The sequence below is a fragment of the Ursus americanus genome, chromosome 7, assembly GCF_024610735.1.
Source record: "Ursus americanus isolate L20-20 chromosome 7, mUrsAme1.1.p, whole genome shotgun sequence".
Lineage (NCBI taxonomy): Eukaryota > Metazoa > Chordata > Mammalia > Carnivora > Ursidae > Ursus > Ursus americanus.
The window spans coordinates 30,586,654-30,606,667 of record NC_142133.1 but is presented as its reverse complement, the minus strand read 5'-3'; the positions used below and the strand labels follow the sequence as shown (position 1 = coordinate 30,606,667).

Sequence of the window (20,014 nt, the reverse complement as noted above, 5' to 3'; positions counted from 1 at the left end):
GGGAACGCCGGCTGCACCCGAGGCGCCCGCGCCGTGGCCCCTCTCCCGAGGCGGCGAGCGCTCCCCCCCGGCCCGGGCCGCGGCCCTCCCGCCCCGGCGGAGGCGCGCGGTGGATTGTGGGCTGGGGGCTGCGGCGGCCTCGCGGCGGCCTCCGGCGCTGTTTCCCGGACCTAGCCGGGCCGAGCCGGGCCGGCGGGGTGAGGGGAAGCCGTGGAGCAGGGAGCAGAAGCGCTAGGGGTAGTGGTCGCGGCGCGGCGCGGCGGCGGCGGCGGCTCCTCTGGAGGCCGGGGATGTGGGAGAGGCGGTGGCAGCAGCGGCGGAGGCGGCGCTGCGGACCCGGGGGAAACTGCTGGCTGACAGGACACCCGGGAGAGACGTGAGGGAGCCGCCGCTGCCGCCTCTCGCGAGCGGAGCTGGGCTCGGGAAGGCGGCCCTGTGCTCCCTCGGCCGACGGGCCAGCCGGCGCGGGGCGGGGGCGGGAAGCCGGGCTCGGGCCCGGCGGGGCTCCGGGCGGCGGCGGCCGCGGAGCAGCCTCGGCGCGACGTGGAGGGCTGGAGGCGGCGGCGATGCACTAGGCCTCGCTCTGGGGCGGCTGCCCGGGACCCGCAGGTAGGTGGCGGGCCGGCCCCACCCGGCCCCCAGCGCTTCGCGGCCCACCCTCACCCCGACCTCCTGTGGAGAGAGGGCCCGAGACCCCACCCCCTGTGTCTCCTCCCCGGCCCGAAGCGGACAGAGTTTTCGGTCACAACTGACGGGCGCTGAAGCTTCCATTCTCCTGTCGGCCGCCTCCTCCTCTTCCTTTTCGGTCCCGCTCTGGAATCAGGGCCGGCAGCTGTTCTCCCCACCTCCAGTCGGCGGCCGAAAACGCCGCCGTCCCCCCTCTCGCCCCTTTCTGGGATCCCGGCTTTGAAACTTACACCAACCTCCTTAGATGCCGCCCCCAAACTTTCCCTTTCTCTTCCAGCCGGGCCCTTAACCCCCTTTTGAGCCTACTGGAATAATTTAAATGTAGGAAAAATAATCGTTTTTCTTCCTAAGGAAGGAAAGACGAACCTCCCCCCGCCCCCCCGCCAAATAACTCGGTGTTTTGCAGTTTGACGATTTAGCTCGCAATAATTTGTTCAGTAATTAATTTTCTTCACTTCTGCTTCTTTCCATCCGTGCATTGATAGAAAAGCAGGCCTCCCCTGCCCTCTTGTCGTTGACAAGGGAACTTTTGGCTACCCATTATAACTAACCACTTGGTCTGTCCATGTGTAGAGTTGAGGATGGTATTTTTAGAATTTTGACTCGACCCGGGGTTGCAAGTTTTGTTTTAATTCACTTTTAACCAGCTTCAATTTTTGGCTTTTATTGAATGAGGCTCCCCTTACTTTCGAAGAATTAAATTGTTTGGACTGTTTTGTTTTTTGTTTTTAATTGGCTCTATTTCTGATTTGCCAATCCCCAGGGCAATCTTAATAGTAAATGCTTACAAGACAAATGATATCATGATATAGTATGCTGAGAAATGCGTTATTGTGGTAACTTAAACTGCAGATTTTGATGGACATTCAGGTTGACTTTTATAAATCTGGAGAGTTCTAATTGGAAAAGTACTTTGAGAGCCTTGATTTCTAAGCAGTTTTGGTGGAACAGATGGAATGATGGGATTTGTCTATATTTGTGTTGTAGTCAGTCTGATTTCCTAGAAATAGGTATTACTTGATGGTTCATAGTGGTCATCATTGCTCATGATAGGTTTTGGTAAAAATGATCAATATATGCAAATTTTGGGTGATTGATAGTTGTGGTTTGGGGGATTAGATGTTTGCAGTTTTATTGTGATTTGGCTATTTTTAAATTGTGCTCTGTTAACTTCAGAATTATTACACTACCCAGGACAGACATTACCGTCAGAGGATCATTTTTAAAAGAAATGAAAAATGTTGTAATGGTTTTCTTTGTCAAGAATGCATCACAGAATTATAAAGACTTTCCATGTTTTGTTGATTATACTGATATATTTTGTTCTTGTATAGGTATTGCTACTGTAGCATTTGGCTTTCTGAAATGTTTTTAAATTATTCAGAGTTTGCTAGGGAAAGATGATTAAATTTTTGTATGTTTTCTGGAACAGTTAAAATTTATTTCTGGATGGGTATTAAGTTTTTATGTCAGAATTAAAATCAAATCTTCTATAACTCATGAAATGGCAAACTTTGCAAAATTTTTTCACACATTCCTTTTCCTATCAATGAAAGTTGATTAAAATTCTTTTTTTCTGCTTTTAGTTTTTACAAACAACTTTGAGTAAAGCACACTCATTTAAAGTGTAAAATTAAATGATTTATAGTATATTTACAGAGTTGTGAAACCATCATCATAATCTAATTTTGGAACATTTTCATTACCCCAAAAAGAAACCTGCTCATTAACAGTACTCCCCCGTTTTCCCCACCCCACCCCTGACCTAGGCACCCACTAATCAATCTACTTTCCATCTTAATATTTTCCTATTGTGATTCATGCGTGTAAATGGTATCAACTCATAGCTTTTTGAAGTGTTTCTTTTAAAATCAACTTAACATGTTTAAAATATTTTGAGTCAGAATAAGCAGCTGATCACTGGTGTTAATAATCCATGTTCTCAACACGGATGTTCTATTTGGTTATCAGCATAAACTGTGGAGAAAGAAAAAAGTTGGCATGAATGATTTCAGTGATCCCAAGAGGTGGTGTGGTTAGCTGGGAGTCAAGTAAAAGTTGGAGTATCTTTGCCATCGAATAGTAGATATCAGGGTTAGAAAAAACCTTAAAGGTCATCAGCTTACTTCCTGCTTGTTTCACAAATAGATGGCAGGAACCATATGAACAATTCTGGAGTGGAAGTTTGAATCTCTAGGATTGTGGCTCAAGAACCACAGTGTGGCCATGTAAGGCAAGAAATGGGGATTTGCAAATTAGAATTGTTAGGTTCTCTTATGTGTGCATGTGTTTGACATTTTACTAGCAGAGTTGAAAAAGAACTGGACATTTCCCCATTTAGGGATGGAGGGTTATGGGGAGACTAATGTATCCACATAGATGAAATCCATCTTACAAAATTCTGTAAAAATGCTTTAATCTAAAGGAGGATGGCATATACTGTATATTATTTAGGTACCTTCTTGTACTGTTACCGTCTTATTTTTAAAAATTCAAATTTTGAAAACAAAATTAATTTTAAAGAATTACGATTAACAAGACTGGTTGTAGGACTCCTTTTTCAAAGACCCAGGGCCCTAACATCTAAACTAATGGTTCTTATAGGGGTGCATTTGCCCTCCAAGAGACGTTTGGCAGTGTCTAGAAATGTTTTTTTGTTGTCACAACTGAAGTTGGGGTGCCATTGGCATCTAACCAGGAATGTTGCTGAACTTAAAATGCACAGGATACATCCTGTGTCATCTCACCCTCCCCATACAGCAAAGAATTATCCACCCAGATGTCAGTGGTATTGTTTTAAAGCTGTGGTTTGCATTATTCCAGTAAGTGTCTGACCTAGTGTTCTCAACTCCCACCAGGTGGGAAAATAACTCTCACTGGTACTGTTTAGTATGTTAGATTAACCCTTTAGGTCCTCCAGGAGCTCTCTCTTTGCAGTGGGAGGCGGTTAAGGGAAAAGTGGAAGGCAATCTAATTATGACACAATGCAGATATCCTTTAGTCTGTTTAGGTATCTCCAAATATGAAGAAAAAAATTTTTTTTTCCTGAAAATACAAAAACCCTGTTTTACTGCACATTTGAACTATTACTATGTTTTGAATTGTTAGTTACCGGTGCATAGTTTTTTTAAATTGAAATAGATATAATAGTATTTTCTTTATGTAGAAGTGACTTTTTTTTTCCTGGTAGCCTCTGCTGCCAAAAAGAGAGAGAACTAAGCTAACTGTTTTAATTAATTACTAATGTATATTGTGAATGTTTAAAAAGATTCAGAGGTCATATAAGAATCACTCTTTTTTTTTCTCATTCTTGTAGGCCCCACTTTTGACTCATTTCATTTGTTTTTATTACTTATTTACTTTCATTTAATTTGTTTTTAACAAGCTTAACATGGGGATGGAAGAAGAAAAGATTGACAGTTGGGATCACTTTTGCTGTTTACCTGCCTTATTAGATAAATTACTCCATCTTTCTGAGCCTTAGATTTTCTCATCTGTGAAATAGGAATAGTGATAATTCATATAAGGTGATTATAGAGAATTAAATGAGGTAATGTATGTTTAAATGCTATGTCAACTATAAAACAGTGTAAGAATTAGTTACTACACCTGAAACTGATATAATGTTATATGTCATTTATACCTCAATCAGAAGAATCAAATTAGAATACAGGATATAGAGGGTTCCAAAGTCAGGAATATAGACAGCAAGGCAGAGAACAGTGACTGCCGAAAGTATCTCTAGGAGAAGAGAGAAATTCTAAAAATATACTGATAACAAACTAGTAAAAGAACTAGTATTATCACCAAAAATTTCAGATTCTTTACTGTAGTAGCAAATTGACTTCCTTCAGTAGCACCTGAAAGTATTCCAGTATAATAACTGATTATAAGGGTGAAATTAAGTTATCAAGAAAGAGTTACCCGTTTTCAAAATATGCTATTTGAAAAGTTATGAAAATATATAATTAATTTCAGAATTAAATTTTTCAGAAGTGACTTATTTGTACAAAAAGTTTTAGCCTTTTCAAGAGTAAGCTGCAGTTATCTGGATTAATTCCCTTGATGGGAATAATTCCTTCTGTCTTCATTTACTGTTCATGTCTTATTTTATAATTACAGGGTATTCTACCGCTAGTAATTGCTCTTCAAATGTGAGGATTTAACTGAATAGAGTTTTAAAGCCTACTCACTATTTGTGAAATCTTAATCTCTTTCTAGATTTCTTTTTCTATTTTTCAACATCTGTTTGCAAAAAAAGAGATGCTTTGATTTTTCTACATTGTCCAGTAGTCCGTCGTTGTGCTCTAGTGTTGAAAAATGTAATCTCTTACAATTTTGTTAACTGGGCAACTTCACAATCGTACAAAATTAAGACTTGAGGTAAGAGAACTCGAGCTATTCATTGAGATTCTTCTAGGGTAATGTGAGGTTAGAATAGTTGGAGACAGTATTAAGAATAAGTTATGTAGTGATATTGGTAGGTTTTTTTTTTTTTTTTTTTTAATATGGTGAACTTAAAATTGGGTTTTAGAGGGGGGAATTTTTGTGACAAAATGTTAGTGATTTGGAGAATTTTGTATTCAAATAGTTGGCTTTTTGACTTGAAGTTGTATATTTGTGTATGAATATTGTGGTATGCATCATATGACATTTTGTGGAATGAATAAAGTAAAATTTTGAAATCATGTAATTATGTCAAGAAAGCTGATGTTCTGTTGGTGGCAGTAGTGTTGTTTCAGTTTGGCTAAACTGAGGGGTAGATTGGGCCCAGGTTGTGGAGTTTTTGGATTTGATAGACTTGATATATACAGCACTATCAAAGAACACTTAAGGAGAGGAACCTAATCAGATCTGAATTTTAAAAGGATAATTCTAAAGTTGAGTGAGGTTAGGACCAAACAAGGACTGTTGGGAGATTCTCACAGCAGTTTAATCTGCAAATAAAATCCCAAACTAGATTACTGGCTATTAGAATGGGGTGCAAGGGATGGATGTGTGATGAATTTTGGAGGTAGAATCTATAGGACGGTCCATGTTAGTATAGAAATTAAAGAATGTAGAGAGGTCAGGGAGTCAAGTTGGCTCTAGGGTTTCTAATTTAGGAAACTGATAGATTATGTTGCCATTAACTAACCCAGGGAAGTAATAAACTTTTGGTAGGTGGAGTCAATTAAAGATGGTAAATAATGAATTTAAGTTTTGGATATACTAAATTTTAAGTATCTATGAGACTTGTAGGTGAAGATGCCCAGTAGGCAGTTATAAATATGGTTGTGGGACCCTGAAAAGAGGTTAGAACTGGAGAAAGATCTGTAATCTATCCAGTTTTCTCTAGCTACTGTCATCTCTTAGTGAGATTATTGCAAGTTTCCTATCTGGACTCTTCTAGTCTTAGTCTTCTCCATTCCATTCTCTGTGCTATAATTAGTGATTTTTCTAAAGGGCAAATCTGATTATATCATTTCTCATCGTAAGTTATTTCTGTGACTTTATGATGAAATCCATATTCCTTATTCTTTTAATTGATTTCTGCATTCGTGTAAATTCTTTTCCCAACTTACCTCTCTAGCCTTGTGACTCTCCCCAACTCCCTCCTCTCCCCAAATATATAATTTTCTCATATTTTTTATAAAAGGTTTTATTTATGTGAGAGAAAGAGAGAGAGAGAGAGAGAATAAGCACATTCATGAGCCGGGGGGGAGGGGGCAGAGGGAGTGGGAGAGAGAATCTCAAGCGGACTCTACCCTGAGCAAGGAGCCTGATGTGGGGCTCAGTCTCAGGATCCTGAGATCATGACCTGAATCGAAATCAAGAGTCAGACGCTAACTGCCTGAGCCACTCAGCTGCTGCTAATTTTTTCAGACATACTGAATTACTTCTGGTTTCTGGCGAAGGCTCTTTTTCCCCTCCAAGCCTTTGCACATATATTCCCTATTACTGGAGTATTCTTGTCTCACACTTCCTCCCCTCCATTTGGTTGGCTCGTTTCTACTTACCTTCAGTTTTGGATAAGCCTTCATTGATTCATTATTATTTTTACTGATAAAATTTTAACCTGCAGAAAAATCAAAAGAATAGTGGTGTGAACACCTACACACACATACATAAACCTACCCCCTCCACCACCACATTTCCCTTTGCCAAATCTGAAAGCGGGCTGTGGATTTCATGACTCTTCACCCCTAAATACTTAAACGTGCATCTCCCAATTACAGTGATTTCTCTTACACAATCACAATACTATTATGACATCTAAAAATATCAACAATTACTCAAGAACATTATTCAACATGTAGTCCATACTTAAGTTTCCCCATTTGTCCCAGCATTATTTATACCTTTTTTTCCTCGCCACTAATGGAAGATTCAATCAAGGTTCATGCATTGCATTTGGCTGGTATGCCTCTTTAGTCTCCCCAGATCTGTACTAGGGCCCAGTGCTTCCTCTTTTTTGGTTTACCCTTTGAAAAGTTAGAGGCATTTGTGCTTGAGTATATTCCATATTCTGAATTAGTCTGTTTCTTCATGATTAGATTCTGGTTAGATATTTCTGGCAAAAATATCACACAGATGATATGTATTTGTACCACTTTATCACATCAGGAGGCACATAATGGCAGGCTGTCCCCCTGTTGGTGATTCCAGCTTTAATCACTTGGTAAGGGTGGGAACTGACAGATCTTGCTACTATTTAATAAATAATTGATAGGGTGATAATTCATGATATTTCCCAACAACCTTTTCAATCAGTGGTTTTACCATCCATTAATGATCCTTTCTTGAATCAGTCACTGCTTTTGAGGATTACAAGTGGTGATTTTTCTGTTTTATGCTGTCTACATTTATTACTTTTATTGGTTTTTGAGGGCAGCAAGGTCCAATTAGATAAAGACTGAATGTAGGCAATTGAATTTGAAAATCAGGTCATTCCTCACCTTTTCCAGAGCCAACCAAGTGGTGAAGAGTGAAGATAGATTACTAAGGAGATAGATCAAAGAGCAAATAGAGGTTTGCCAGTGAAGGGGAGGCAGGAAGTAGCCTGAGGAGATAGAGTTGAGGGAAAGAACTTTAATTTAGCACTTGAACCTTTTTTTTTTTTTTTTTTTTTTTTTGGTGGGCTGATGAGATTGAAGATAAGAGAGTCAGGGAATAATTAATAGAACGGGGTCTCAGGTGAAGTGGGAAGAGGTGGGATCAAGAACAGCTGGTTGGGGGATTAACTCTGGACAAGGGTAGACACCTATATTATACCCCAGAAGTTAGGAGTTGTGAGGACTAGGCACGTTTGGATATGGAGGGAGGAAGTCCTATCTGAGGACTTTTTTTGTTTTGATATGAAGTAAAAAGATAGTTACTTTTTGAGCATGGGATTGATGAAGGTAAACTTAGGGGACATGAGGAGACTGATGAAGGTTTGTTACAAAATCTATGGGGATTGGGAAGGAGCAGTGCTTCAGGATATCAGTGAAATCAGTGAAAAGATGGCTGAATAGGCCCTTATCTGAGATTAGAATTTATACATTTATAATGTGATGTTCTATATAAATTTTCTGTGGTGTACTCCAGCCAGGAACAAAGCAAAGAGAGAAGTTGGATGAGGAAGGAGAGAATTGAACATGCAAGGGAGACTGTTGAAGTAATTGACAGGGAATAAATGCAGCTGTCACTTTTGTTCTTAGGAATATATTAATATATAATTTCTTCTAGTACATATTTTTAAATAGGATAAGTTATACAGAGTTAATTTTAAATTTACCCTTTTTGTGTAGGCATTTTAATATGTCTAATGGTTTATGGATTTAAGATATATATAATACCAGTAACTTTGAATGAATGATTATAGGATTTATTTGCTAATCTTTGGCTGAGACACCAAGAACAGAATACTAACATTCTAATCTGATTCACTTTGACAAAAATTTCACTAGTAATACAGTCATATCAATGGCCTGAAAAGGAGTAAAATAAAGCATCTAAGTTATATTTGGTTCCTGTTGAAATTTTTTTTTTAATCACAGTATGGTTTTATCATTCAATTCTAGGCCTGTGATCCTTAGTTAATTTCAGTAGCTGCCATATTATGTTTTTTTGGTGTATTAAGTCTCTGAAAAGTGCTGGGGAAAAAAGACATTGTTTTTATTTTGAATAACATCTAGACTTAAAATATATATTGTTTTTTGAGGATATTTATGATTTTTATTCCAGATAAGGATGTTATACATGAAATATCATTTACTTTCTAGCCATTTAAAATTATTTAAATTTAATATTACAAATAGTTACACTTTTTATCTTTCTAGCCAAGATTCTCTCTTATTGTTCCTTCTTGTCACTAGATCGAAAGTAAATGAGCAATGTCAGGAAGCACATATATTCAGTTTCCTACAAGACACCAGGCCTTATAATGTCAAATGGGAATGTAAGGAAAAAGCAGACTGGTATGACTTTGTTCTTATGTTCTGGATTTGACTTTTTTCTTATTTTCTGGATTCATGTTAGCTTCTTCCATGCTCCTTTAATACCCAAAATGAGTAGACATGTACTAACTTATGTGGCAGCCTGAATTTGTTAGTATTTCTTGAAAGCCCAGATATTTATGTTTAAATTTTAGCTTTATTATTGAGATCTCTGTGATAATTAAAAAAAATTTAAGTACTTTAAAAAGTTATGATTAAACTGTATTTTGTCAGGTGATGAATCTTAAATAGTGTAGAAGTATATTGTTATTTGTGTCTAGGTTGTATCAAAGAAACCTATCTATAACATTTACCAGAAATTGGCTCTTAAAATTCCAAAAATGTTGTGGAAAGTACTTTTTAGAATGTGAGGTATTTGAGATTTAAAAAATAGTCTGTACTGATTTCTGTCAAATTGATCTTTGGTAAGATATTACAGTACAGTTTTGTTTTTTTTTTGCATGTATCAATAAATCAAGTTTGCCATTTTTTGTTGCTTTTTAAAAAAGCATTGAGTATTGATTTTTTTCTTTTTTACTAAACTCAAATCCAAAATTGTATCACAAACTGCTACCTCTGTCCGGCTCCAGTGTAAAAAAATTTTCCCACTTTATATCTTCTCAAATTACAAACATATATGTTATAAAAGTTCATTAATTACTTTGGGGTGTCTGGGTGGCTCAGTTAAGCGTCTGACTTCAGCTCAGGTCATGATCTCTGGGTCCTGGGTCCAGCCCCATGTTGGTGCCCCCCCCCCCCCATCACATGGGCCCTCTGTGGGCCCCATGCTCAGTAGGGAGTCTGCTTCTCCCTCTCCCTCTCCCTCTACCCCTCCCCCTGCTCCTGTGTGTGCTCTCTTTCATATAAATAAATAAAATCTTAAAAAAAATAAGTTCATCAATTTCTTAGAATTCAGAACACATTTCCTTTTGAAAGTGTTAAAATAATGGCCCATAGTAGCTTATTTATTCTAAGTTGCAGCTCAAGAATTACTCCTTTGCTAAGAAAAATATAGTAAATTATACTGATGAAAATGTATATGTTTCCTTAAGGAGTAGTTTTCTAGCAGTCCCAAGTTCTATAAAATTCTTTGAACCTAAAACTGCCCTAAAAAATCAAGTCTTACTTGTCAAGGGTTGTGAATTCGAGCCTCACATTGGGTGTAGAGATTATTTAAATAAATTCAAAAAACTTAAAGTCAAGTCATAAAAAAAAAATCTTATCATAGATGATTATTGCTATTACTTATTTTTAATATAAGATGACATAAATATTTGTTAGTGTAAATAATTGTTATTGAATCAGTAAGGAGTAAAAGAAGAGAAGAAAGCACTGGGTGCCAAAAATGGATGAGAGGCAGTATAGTGAAATGTTGTTCATGTCTTCTGCCCATTTCTTAACTGTATTCTTTATTTTTAGGGTGTTCAGTTTGATATGTTCTTTATAGATTTTGGATAGTAGCCCTTTAATAAGACATTTACAAATATCTTCTTCAATTCAGTAGGTTGACTTTTAGTTTTGTTGACTGTTTCCTTTGCTGTTCCTCTCCTTTCCTTTTATCTTGATGAAGTCCCAGTAGTTCATTTTTGCTTTTGTTTGCCTGGCCATTAAAGATGTGTCTAGCAAGAAGTTGCTGTGGCTCAGGTCACAGAGGTTGCTGCCTGTGTTCTCCTCTAGGATTTTGATGGATTCCTATCTCACGTTTAGGTCTTTCATTTTGAATTTATTTTTGTGTGTGGTGCAAGAAAGTGGTCCAGTTTCATACTTCTGCATGTTGCTGTCCACTTTTTCCAACACCATTTATTAAAGAGACTGCCTTTTTTCCATCGAATATTCTTTCTTGCTTTCTCAAAGATTAGTTGACCATATAGTTGTGGGTTCCACTCCAGTTTTTGGAGTCTGGCATCCACCCCCCACTGTTGGACTTAACATTGTTTCTGATGTGACTGGTCACTGTCTAATTGCCAAATGATGGGTTGTTTTTTTTTTTTCCCCTTTTGTGAATTCTGAATTGGTATTTCTCTCACCTTCTTGGATGTTCCTTCTTTATCGCAAGCTTTTTTTTATATCTTTCTTTCTTTCTTTCTTTCTTTCTTTCTTTCTTTCTTTCTTTTTTTTTTTTAAAGATTGTATTAATTTATTTTTAGAGAGAGCAAAAGAGTATGAGCAGGAGGAGGGGCAGAGGCAAAGGGAGAGAGAGAATCCTAAGCTGACTCTGTGCACGAGCATGGAGCCCAACATGGGTCTTGATCCCACAACCCTGAGACCACAACCCCACCCAAAATCAACAGATACCTAACTGACTGAGCCACCCAGGTGCCCCGCCCCTCCTTTTTAAGGATTTATTTATTTATTTATTTATTTGAGAGAGAGAAAACGTGCATGCTCGTGCGTGGGGTGGTGGTGGTGGTGGTGGGGCAGAGGGAGAAGGAGAGAAGCAAAGCCTGACCCCGAGATCATGACCTAAGCCAAAATCAAGGGTCAGATGCTTAACTGACTGAGCCACCTAGGTAACCCTTTATCTTTTTTTTCATTTCTTTCTTCGGAAACGTTCAGGTCCTCTTAGGTTCTGTACTTGACCCTCTGTACTGATCATCTCTAAGAGTGATGGAGTAAAGTCTATAATGATTCACCAGTCTTGTGGATCAAGGCCAAAGTCCTTTGTAAGATTTCACCCAGCTTAAAGATTACTCTTTTATTTTATCTAAGGAAAAAAAGAGATGAACCTTTATTAATACTTATTTTAAGAATTGTTACTAGCACCTTCAATCAGTCCATATGTTCATTTATCAGATGATCATCTTTATTTTAACTTGGTGGTTCTCACCTGGGCTGATTTTGTCCTCTCCCCTCTTTTCCCCCACCCCAGCATGTTTGGCTTTGTCTGGACACATTTTTTGTTGTCATAACTATGTGGGGCGCAGGAGGGGAGGGTGCTATTGGCATCAAGTGGATAGAGGCCAGGGATACATCTAAAGATCCTACAATGTGTAGGGGGAGAACACCCAATAACAAAGAATTATTCAGCTCAAAATGTCAGTGGTGCCATGGTGGAAAAACCCTGCTTTAATTGGATTTTATCCTTTCCTTTAATTATGAATGTAGGTAATCCTTCACTGGGGTATACTACCTGTGACTTTGTCACCAGTAGAAATTTCAAATATTTTCATGTCACATTTTGTTGCAGGTACCTTGAAATATTTATGCTCATTTATTGCTTAGAAATTAAGATAGATTTGCATTAATTGAGAAGCAAAAAATTACTATATTGCATTTTAAAAAGTTTATCTCAGTATAGTCCATTGTAACCTCTAATGTATTTTATACATTATAAACATTATTCTGGGAAGGGGTCCGTAGACTTCACCAGATTGCCAAAGAATCCACAGGATAGAAAAGCTTAACCCCAGTCTAGAGGCTTAATTAGAAGGGTTGAGTTAAGCTTGGGTTAGAATGCTTGGGTTAAGCATCTTTGGTGAGAATGCTTCATAGATGATGACATTTATTTTATATCATCATTGATATAGAATAAATTGAAATAGTAGCATACTGTTGTTGGAATCAATATTTAGTTTATCTGACATCAAGCAATGGGCATTCAACATAAATAGATTTTCCACGTATTTGTAGCCTCCCTCTTTAAAATGTCAAAATGGAGCCATGGGGCGCCTGGGTGGCTCAGTCGTTAAGCATCTGCCTTCGGCCCAGGGCGTGATCCTGGCGTTCCGGGATCGAGCCCCATGTCAGGCTCCTCCACTGGGAGCCTGCTTCTTCCTCTCCCACTCCCCCTGCTTGTGTTCCCTCTCTCGCTGGCTGTCTCTCTCTGTCGAATGAATAAATAAAATCTTTAAAAATAAATAAATAAACAAAAAAATAAAATGTCAAAATGTTTTAGTTTAGCCCTTTTATTTGATGAAACTAATAAAAAAGTTTAATAGATTTAGTATTAAATTTAGAATTGTCCTTACTAAACATTTAATATGCGGGATTATGTATTATACAATATTTCCTATCCTTTAGATATTTTTTCTCTTTCAAATATATGATGCTTTTATACAGAGACAACCATACATTTAACAGGAATGGATGTAAATGCAACAGGCCAGTGATGCCTTGCAAACCAAAGCCTTGACTAATTCGTCTGGCCATACTCTGTGTGTGTGTGTGTGTGTGTGTGTGTGTGTGTGTATGTAAATAAAATATGATTTGTCAGTACTTCCCAATGCAAACATTTTATTCTAGCCATGTTGGTTTCCACATCTTCTTACGATTATTCCATGTCCCTAAACCTTTTTGTATGCTATTGTTTGCTTTCTGTTTAGGGACCTTGAGGAAGTTATTTATCTTTGTGCATTTTCTTAGTCTCAGTGAGTGGTGTAATTGGATGTGTTTCCTTTGCGTTAGGAAGACTGTGAAAGATACTCAAAGAAGTCTGGGAAATGTAAGTTTCAGCTTTCTGCTAAACTAGAGGGGTGTTAGAGTGGATGAACTTTTTGTCACCATTCTTACCGTTATGGCTCTGCTCTTTATTTCTTACTCTTATTATATTCACCAGATTCCCTTACTAGGCTTGTTTTTTGTTTTTGTTTTTTTTTTTAATTTGTTAAAACACATGTAAGCCACCTAGTCTTTCAGGGCCTTGCACTTAGACTAAGTTCCCTTTCAGTTACGAACTTCTGTTTATTTATTTATTCCTTTGTTGAAAAATGTTTATTGAATACCTGCTATTTGGTAGATATACTCTGCAGTATAATATTATCTACCCTCCAATAATAAAATAATACATGTTCTTCAGTATCCAGGTTATGTACTCCTTCATTTGTAAAGTTTTGCCTGACAGCGTAGCCTGTATTATGTTGTTTTGCCCCACAAATTCTTTTAGGATTTACTAAAAAATGTAGACATAGGTTAACTTGTGTTTTCCTTAGTGTTTTGATTGTTTTGATTACTTAATATAATTGTAGGCACCTTGAAGAATCATACTTCTTTTATAATCATTTAATATAGTGACAGTCCACATAGTAATAATAATCATAATGATAATTATGAATTTATGAACACTAACTTTGAGATGAGCATTGTTTTAAATGCTTTACATATATTCATTCCTTTTAATCTTACAAAATGTTTATGAAATGGGATCTCTTCATTTTTACAGATGAGGTAAGGCACACAAAGGTTAAGTAAATTTCCTTAAGATTATACTGCTGGTAAGTAAGTGAAGAACCCAGTCAGTCAGACTTCAAAAACCCATTCACTTATCCATTTTGCTATAATGCATAATTACTGTATACTTGTTGAATGAATGGATATTTTCATCTTTAATATATATTGGTTACAGCTTTGGTATCTATTTTCCACTTTGGATAAAAGACTAAGGATATTTCACTTCGGGGAGAATACTTTTCAAAGGAGGACACATAACTTTATTAGTAAACTTTTGTGAGTAACTCTTAACAGTTAATAGTGAGTATTCAAATTGTGTACTTACACCTTGAGGGATTTTGGATTAGGTGTCTTTTTCAAAGAAAGTTTGAGGTATTCATAATATTTATAGATGAATTTTGATTTGTGTTAAGTGTCTTATTACCTGTTACTTGTTTTCAGTCGAGTGGTGATTTTATGCAATGGCTTCAAGCCACAGTTCTTCACCAGTGCCTCAAGGAAGCAGCAGTGATGTTTTCTTTAAAAAAGAGGTAGATCCAACAAAACACATTCGACCTGTGCAGTCACTGCCAGATGTATGTCCTAAGGAACCCACAGGTAATGCCTTTGTTGTTGTTGTTGTTAAGGATTTTTACTGAGTATTTGTATTATCTTTAAATGAGTAGTCAGATTCCATATACATTTGACCCTTGAACACCATGGATTTGAACTGCATGGGTCCACTTACATGCAGCCTTTTTTTTTGGCGGGGGGGATAAATACAGTACTGTAAATGTATTTTCTCTTCCTTGTGATTTTCTTAGTAACATTTTTCCCCCTCTATCTTACTTTCTTGTAAGAATGCAGTATATAATATATATAACATACAGAATATGTGTTAATTGGAAGGGCTTGTTAACTGTTGATGTTATTGGACGGGCTTCTAGTCAACAATAGGCTATCTCCCCATAACGTTTGGGGATAGTTGAAGTTATATGTGGATTTTTGACTTCACAGGGAGGGGATGGTCTGTGTCCCTAACCCTTCCATTGTTCAAGAGTGTGTCTAAAAGAGTACATTTTATAGTGTTAAACTAAAGAGGTAATTTGGAAGTAAGTTGATTGGAAAATTGGAATATAGTTCTTTTCATGCATTTCCATAGAAGAAGTTACTTGCTAAACTGAAAATAAAAGTTTTGAAAATGAAGCTACAGATTTAAAGCTTTTTAGTTAGACACAGTATAGTGAAGCCTCATTATTTGTGAATTCCATGTTTGCAAATTTGCCTACTCCCTAAAACTTGTAACTCCATAATCAATACTTATGGTACTTTTGTGGTCATTTGTAGCTATATGCAGAGGAATGAAAAACTTAAATTGCCTGATGCACATGTCCCTAGCGAAGGCTGAACAAGACAACACTCTTCCTTCTTGTTTTAGGTCTCATGCTCTAAACTAGTGTCCTTTCTGTGGTCTATTTAGCGTCACATTTTTTGCATTTTGAGATTTTTGTTGGTGATTTTGCTGTTTAAAATGTCTCCCAAATGTAGTGCTGAAGGGCTTTCTAGTGTTTCTAAGTACCAAAAGACTGCAATGTATGTGCCTTATGAAGAAAATTCACTCATGTATGAGTTATGAGTTATAGTGGTGTGAACCATGAGTTCAATGTTAATGAATGAACGATATATATTAAATAAGGTGTTTTCAAGTAGAAACACACACAAACTAAGATTATGTATTGGTTGGTTGATGAAAATGTTGTAACCAGGGGCTTGAAGGTACCTAACCCTGTATTCCCCCTAGGAGCAAAGGTTCAGTATTTGCTAATTGTTACGGTGACTTTATAGAACAAAATTACGATGAATAACAAGAATTGACTATATGTTTTTATTTCCTCTATGGTTAGTGCCACAGCAGCATTTTAGTCATCTATTTATAAGCCAAACAAAGGGTATTAGAACCTGGCGTGTCTGCCTTAATACAATAGAAAAAAGGTGTATCTGTGAAAAATCTGGAGTATTAAAGGATAGAACATATATAAGAGAAAGGAAGAAGAATTTGGTGTTGAAAAAGGAAAGAGAAATTGTACATTAAGGAAAGGAATTAATGAAAGACTTTCTTTACCATCCACCCCAGCCTGCAACTTATAACTTTCAAATTTTGCATATTCTTTATTTTATATGTTTTTTTTCCCTTAGCAATTGATGCTGAAAGCTGAAGGTTATTAATCAGATTGATTTTCATTAAAACGTTTGTTACAGAAGAGTTTCTACTCTTTGTATAGAGTAGAAACTAAGCATTTTTATTTTTCTAGGATGTACTTTGAAATATAGAACTTAGTTTACAGAGTTCTCTTGTTTACTTTTTGCAGGTGATTCAAATAGTTTATGTGTTGCCCCATCTCTAGTTACAGATCAACATAGATGGACTATATATCATTCCAAAGTAAACCTTCCAGCAGCATTAAATGATCCTAGATTAGCAAAAAGAGAATCTGACTTCTTCACAAAAACATGGGGATTGGACTTTGTGGACACTGAAGTCATACCTTCATTCTACCTCCCACAGATCAGCAAGGAACATTTTACAGTTTATCAACAGGAAATCTCTCAGGTAATACCTAGTCAAAAGGAATAGAAAGATCTTTAGTTTGATTTATTGTAGATTTTTGACCAATAATCTTTGATGAGTCTGTAGTATTCTTTTCTGTCTATATATATTCTACTGTCCTGGTTTGTATTTAATTCGTTGCTTAGATATATGTAAATATATTTCTCTTTCTGTAGTGATTTTTCAGAATTATACTTTACTAATAGTGCTAAGATTCATCGTGAAATCCACCCTACCTACCAAGGAGAAAATTCTTCAGTTAGGCCAATAAACCCCAGATGATTTGTGAGGTTTAAGGAATGAGTAGAGTAGAACTCTTTCTGTGTCTTTCATTTATCACAGAAAATTTAATAGAGCATGCTAGCTCTAGCAGATGGTCTTAATATCTTTAGACATAATATGTTATTCTAAACTCAGTTCTGAGCAAGAACTGAATGTATTGCTTAGTTTAAGAAGGCTTGTTATTCATTTTTAGTGAGTATTAATGTAATTTTGGTTACCATTTTAGTCTTTAAAAAACTCATTTTTAAAGGGGTTATTAAAGTTTTTTTCTTTACTGACGTATAATTGACATACAACGTAATAATTTCAGGTGTACAACATAATGATTTGATAGTTACATATATTGCAAAATGATCGCCATAATAAGGCTAGTTAACATCCGTCACCATACATACTTAAAAAAATTTTTTTCTTCCTCTGATGAGGATTTTTAAAATCTCTTCTTGCAACTTTCAAATATTCAATACAGTATTATTAATTACAGTGACCATGCTTTATATTACATCTGGAAGTTTGTATAGGGGATAATTATTTGTGTTTTTATAATCTCCCTTTTTATACTTTTTTCATTAGCAAACCTGATTTGCATTTAGTTAACTTTGTTTCACTTGATTACTTTGTTATTTTCATGATTTGGAAATAGTCTAAATATGGTTATATTATTGACATTGATACTATGCAGTATTTGGTTCATTTTTAGTACTACCTAATATTTTTATACAGAACCTATAGATATTATTTTTATATAATCGTGTGCTGTCTAGAGTTTTTGTGTTCTGTTTTCAGTAATCATATCTAACTTTCTGGATGTTGTTAAGTAGATGAGCTTTAATATGCTTTCTTTTTGTTAGTTTCTAATCTAATGCTTCATAAACTACAATTTGGCTTTTTCATTTGTCCATTTATTGATCAAATATTTATTGAACACGAGGAACTGTTCTAAACACTAGGAATAGAACATATACCAATTCCCTCCATTACAAAGCTTATATTTCTAGCAAGGTTGCTTTAAACCCTAAAGCAACCACTAAAATAACAAAGAATTATAGCTAAAAAGCCAATAGAAGAGATAACATGAAGTAAAAAAAAAAATCTCAATCTAAACAAAGGTAGAAAAAGGGTAAAAAAGGATCAAAGGATAGATGAGACCGGAAAAATAAACATTTGGATGATAGACTTAAACCAAACCTATCAGTACATTAAATGTAAATGTTTAAGCACCCCCAATTACAAGGCAGAGATTGTGAGAATTGGATGAGAAAGCAAGACCCAGCTGTATGCTACCTATAAGAAATACACTTTAAATACAGAGACACAAAACACTTAAAAGTAAAAGGGTAGAAAAAGATATACCAGGCTAACACCAGTAAAGAGAAAGCTGGAATGACTATAATAATATCAACCAAAGTAGATTTCAGAGCAAAAACTGTTACTAGAGATAAAGAAGGTTATTTTATAATGATAAAAGTGTTAAGTGAATCAAGATATAGTGTTTCTAAACATTTATGTCTGTAAAAACAGTGCTTCATAATGCATGGAGCAAAAACTGGGAACTTTATGGGGGAAATAGATGAATTCACAATTGTGGTTGGAGATTTCAATACTTGTCTCTCAATAAACAATAGAACAAGCAAATAGAACACCAGTGAGTATATGGTAGACACAGCACTGTCAATTAACCTGACTTAACTTGAAAGAACACATTGAAAGAACATTCCACCCAACATAGAAGAATACATTTTTTTCCTGAAGTGTTTGTGGAACATTTATCAAGATAAACCACATTCTGGGCAATAAAACAAATGTTAATACATTTAAAAGGCTTCAAGTCATACAAAGCATATTTTCTGACCACAATAGAATTAAATTAGAAATTATTAACAGAAAAGTATGTGGGAAATTCACAAATATTTGGAAACCAAAAATTGCACTTCTAATTAAATGTGGGTCAAAGAGGAAAAGGAGAGGCATCTGGATGGCTCAGTTGGTTAAGTGTCTGACTCTTAATCTCAGCTCAGGTCTTGATCTCAGGGTCATGAGTTCAAGCCCCGAATTGGGCTCTATGCTGGGCACGGAGCCTACTTAAAAAAAAAAAAAAAAAAAAAGAGAGAAGAAAAGGAAATTAGAAACGTTGACCCTTGAACAACATGGGTTCAAACCACACAGATCTACTTATATACAGATTTTTTTCAATAAATATAGTTACAGTACTGCAAATGTACTTTTTCTTCCTTAATATTTTCTTTTCTCTAGCTTACTTTAAGAATATAGTATGTAATATGTATAATATACAAAATATGTGTTAATTGACTGTTTATGTTACTGTTAAGGCTTCCAGACCACAGTGGGCTTTTAGTAGTTAAGTGTTTGGGGAATCAAAAGTTATACTTGAATTTTCGATTGTGGGGTATTGGTGTCCCTACCCCCACGTTTGAACTAAATGGAAATGAAAACACAACATATTGGGATTTGTGGCATGCTGCTCAAGCAGTAGTTAGGGAATAATTTATAGCAATAGATGCATATATTAGAAAAGAAGAGTAGTCTCAAGTCAGTGTCCTCAACTTTTACCTTTAAAAAGCTACAAAAAGAACAAACTTAAACCAAAATAAGCAGAAGAAAGAAAGAAACAACAAAGTCAAAATCAGTGAAATAGAAAATAGAGAAACAGAGAAAAATCAGTGAAACCTAAATCTGATTCTTTGAGAAGATCAATAAAATTGACAAGTCTCTAGCAATACTGATTCAGGAAGAAAAAACAAAAACATAATCACCAGTAACAAGAATGAGAGTAATGACATCACTACAGATTCTACAGAAATTAAAAGACTAA

The 20,014-nt window shown here is 36.3% G+C and overlaps 1 protein-coding gene across 9 annotated transcripts in view; it reads left to right on the top strand.

The window, feature by feature from the left end:
• The first annotated feature begins 470 nt into the window (after positions 1–470).
• Positions 471–20,014, top strand: part of VPS54 (VPS54 subunit of GARP complex) — a 140,712-nt gene continuing 121,168 nt past the window's right edge. For 6 of the 9 annotated variants that reach the window (XR_006777839.2, XM_087863440.1, XM_087863441.1 and 3 more), the window contains exons 1-3: positions 471–609; positions 14,754–14,909; positions 16,661–16,902. Coding sequence is in view for 8 of the 9 variants with exons in the window: in XM_087863440.1 (XP_087719566.1) it covers positions 14,774–14,909; positions 16,661–16,902 (378 nt within the window). In the remaining variant the exon portion in view is untranslated. Of the gene's footprint in view, positions 610–638; positions 13,588–14,753; positions 14,910–16,660; positions 16,903–20,014 lie in introns of those variants that run through there. The other 3 variants (XM_045788095.2, XM_087863438.1, XM_087863437.1) reach the window with 2 other exon arrangements.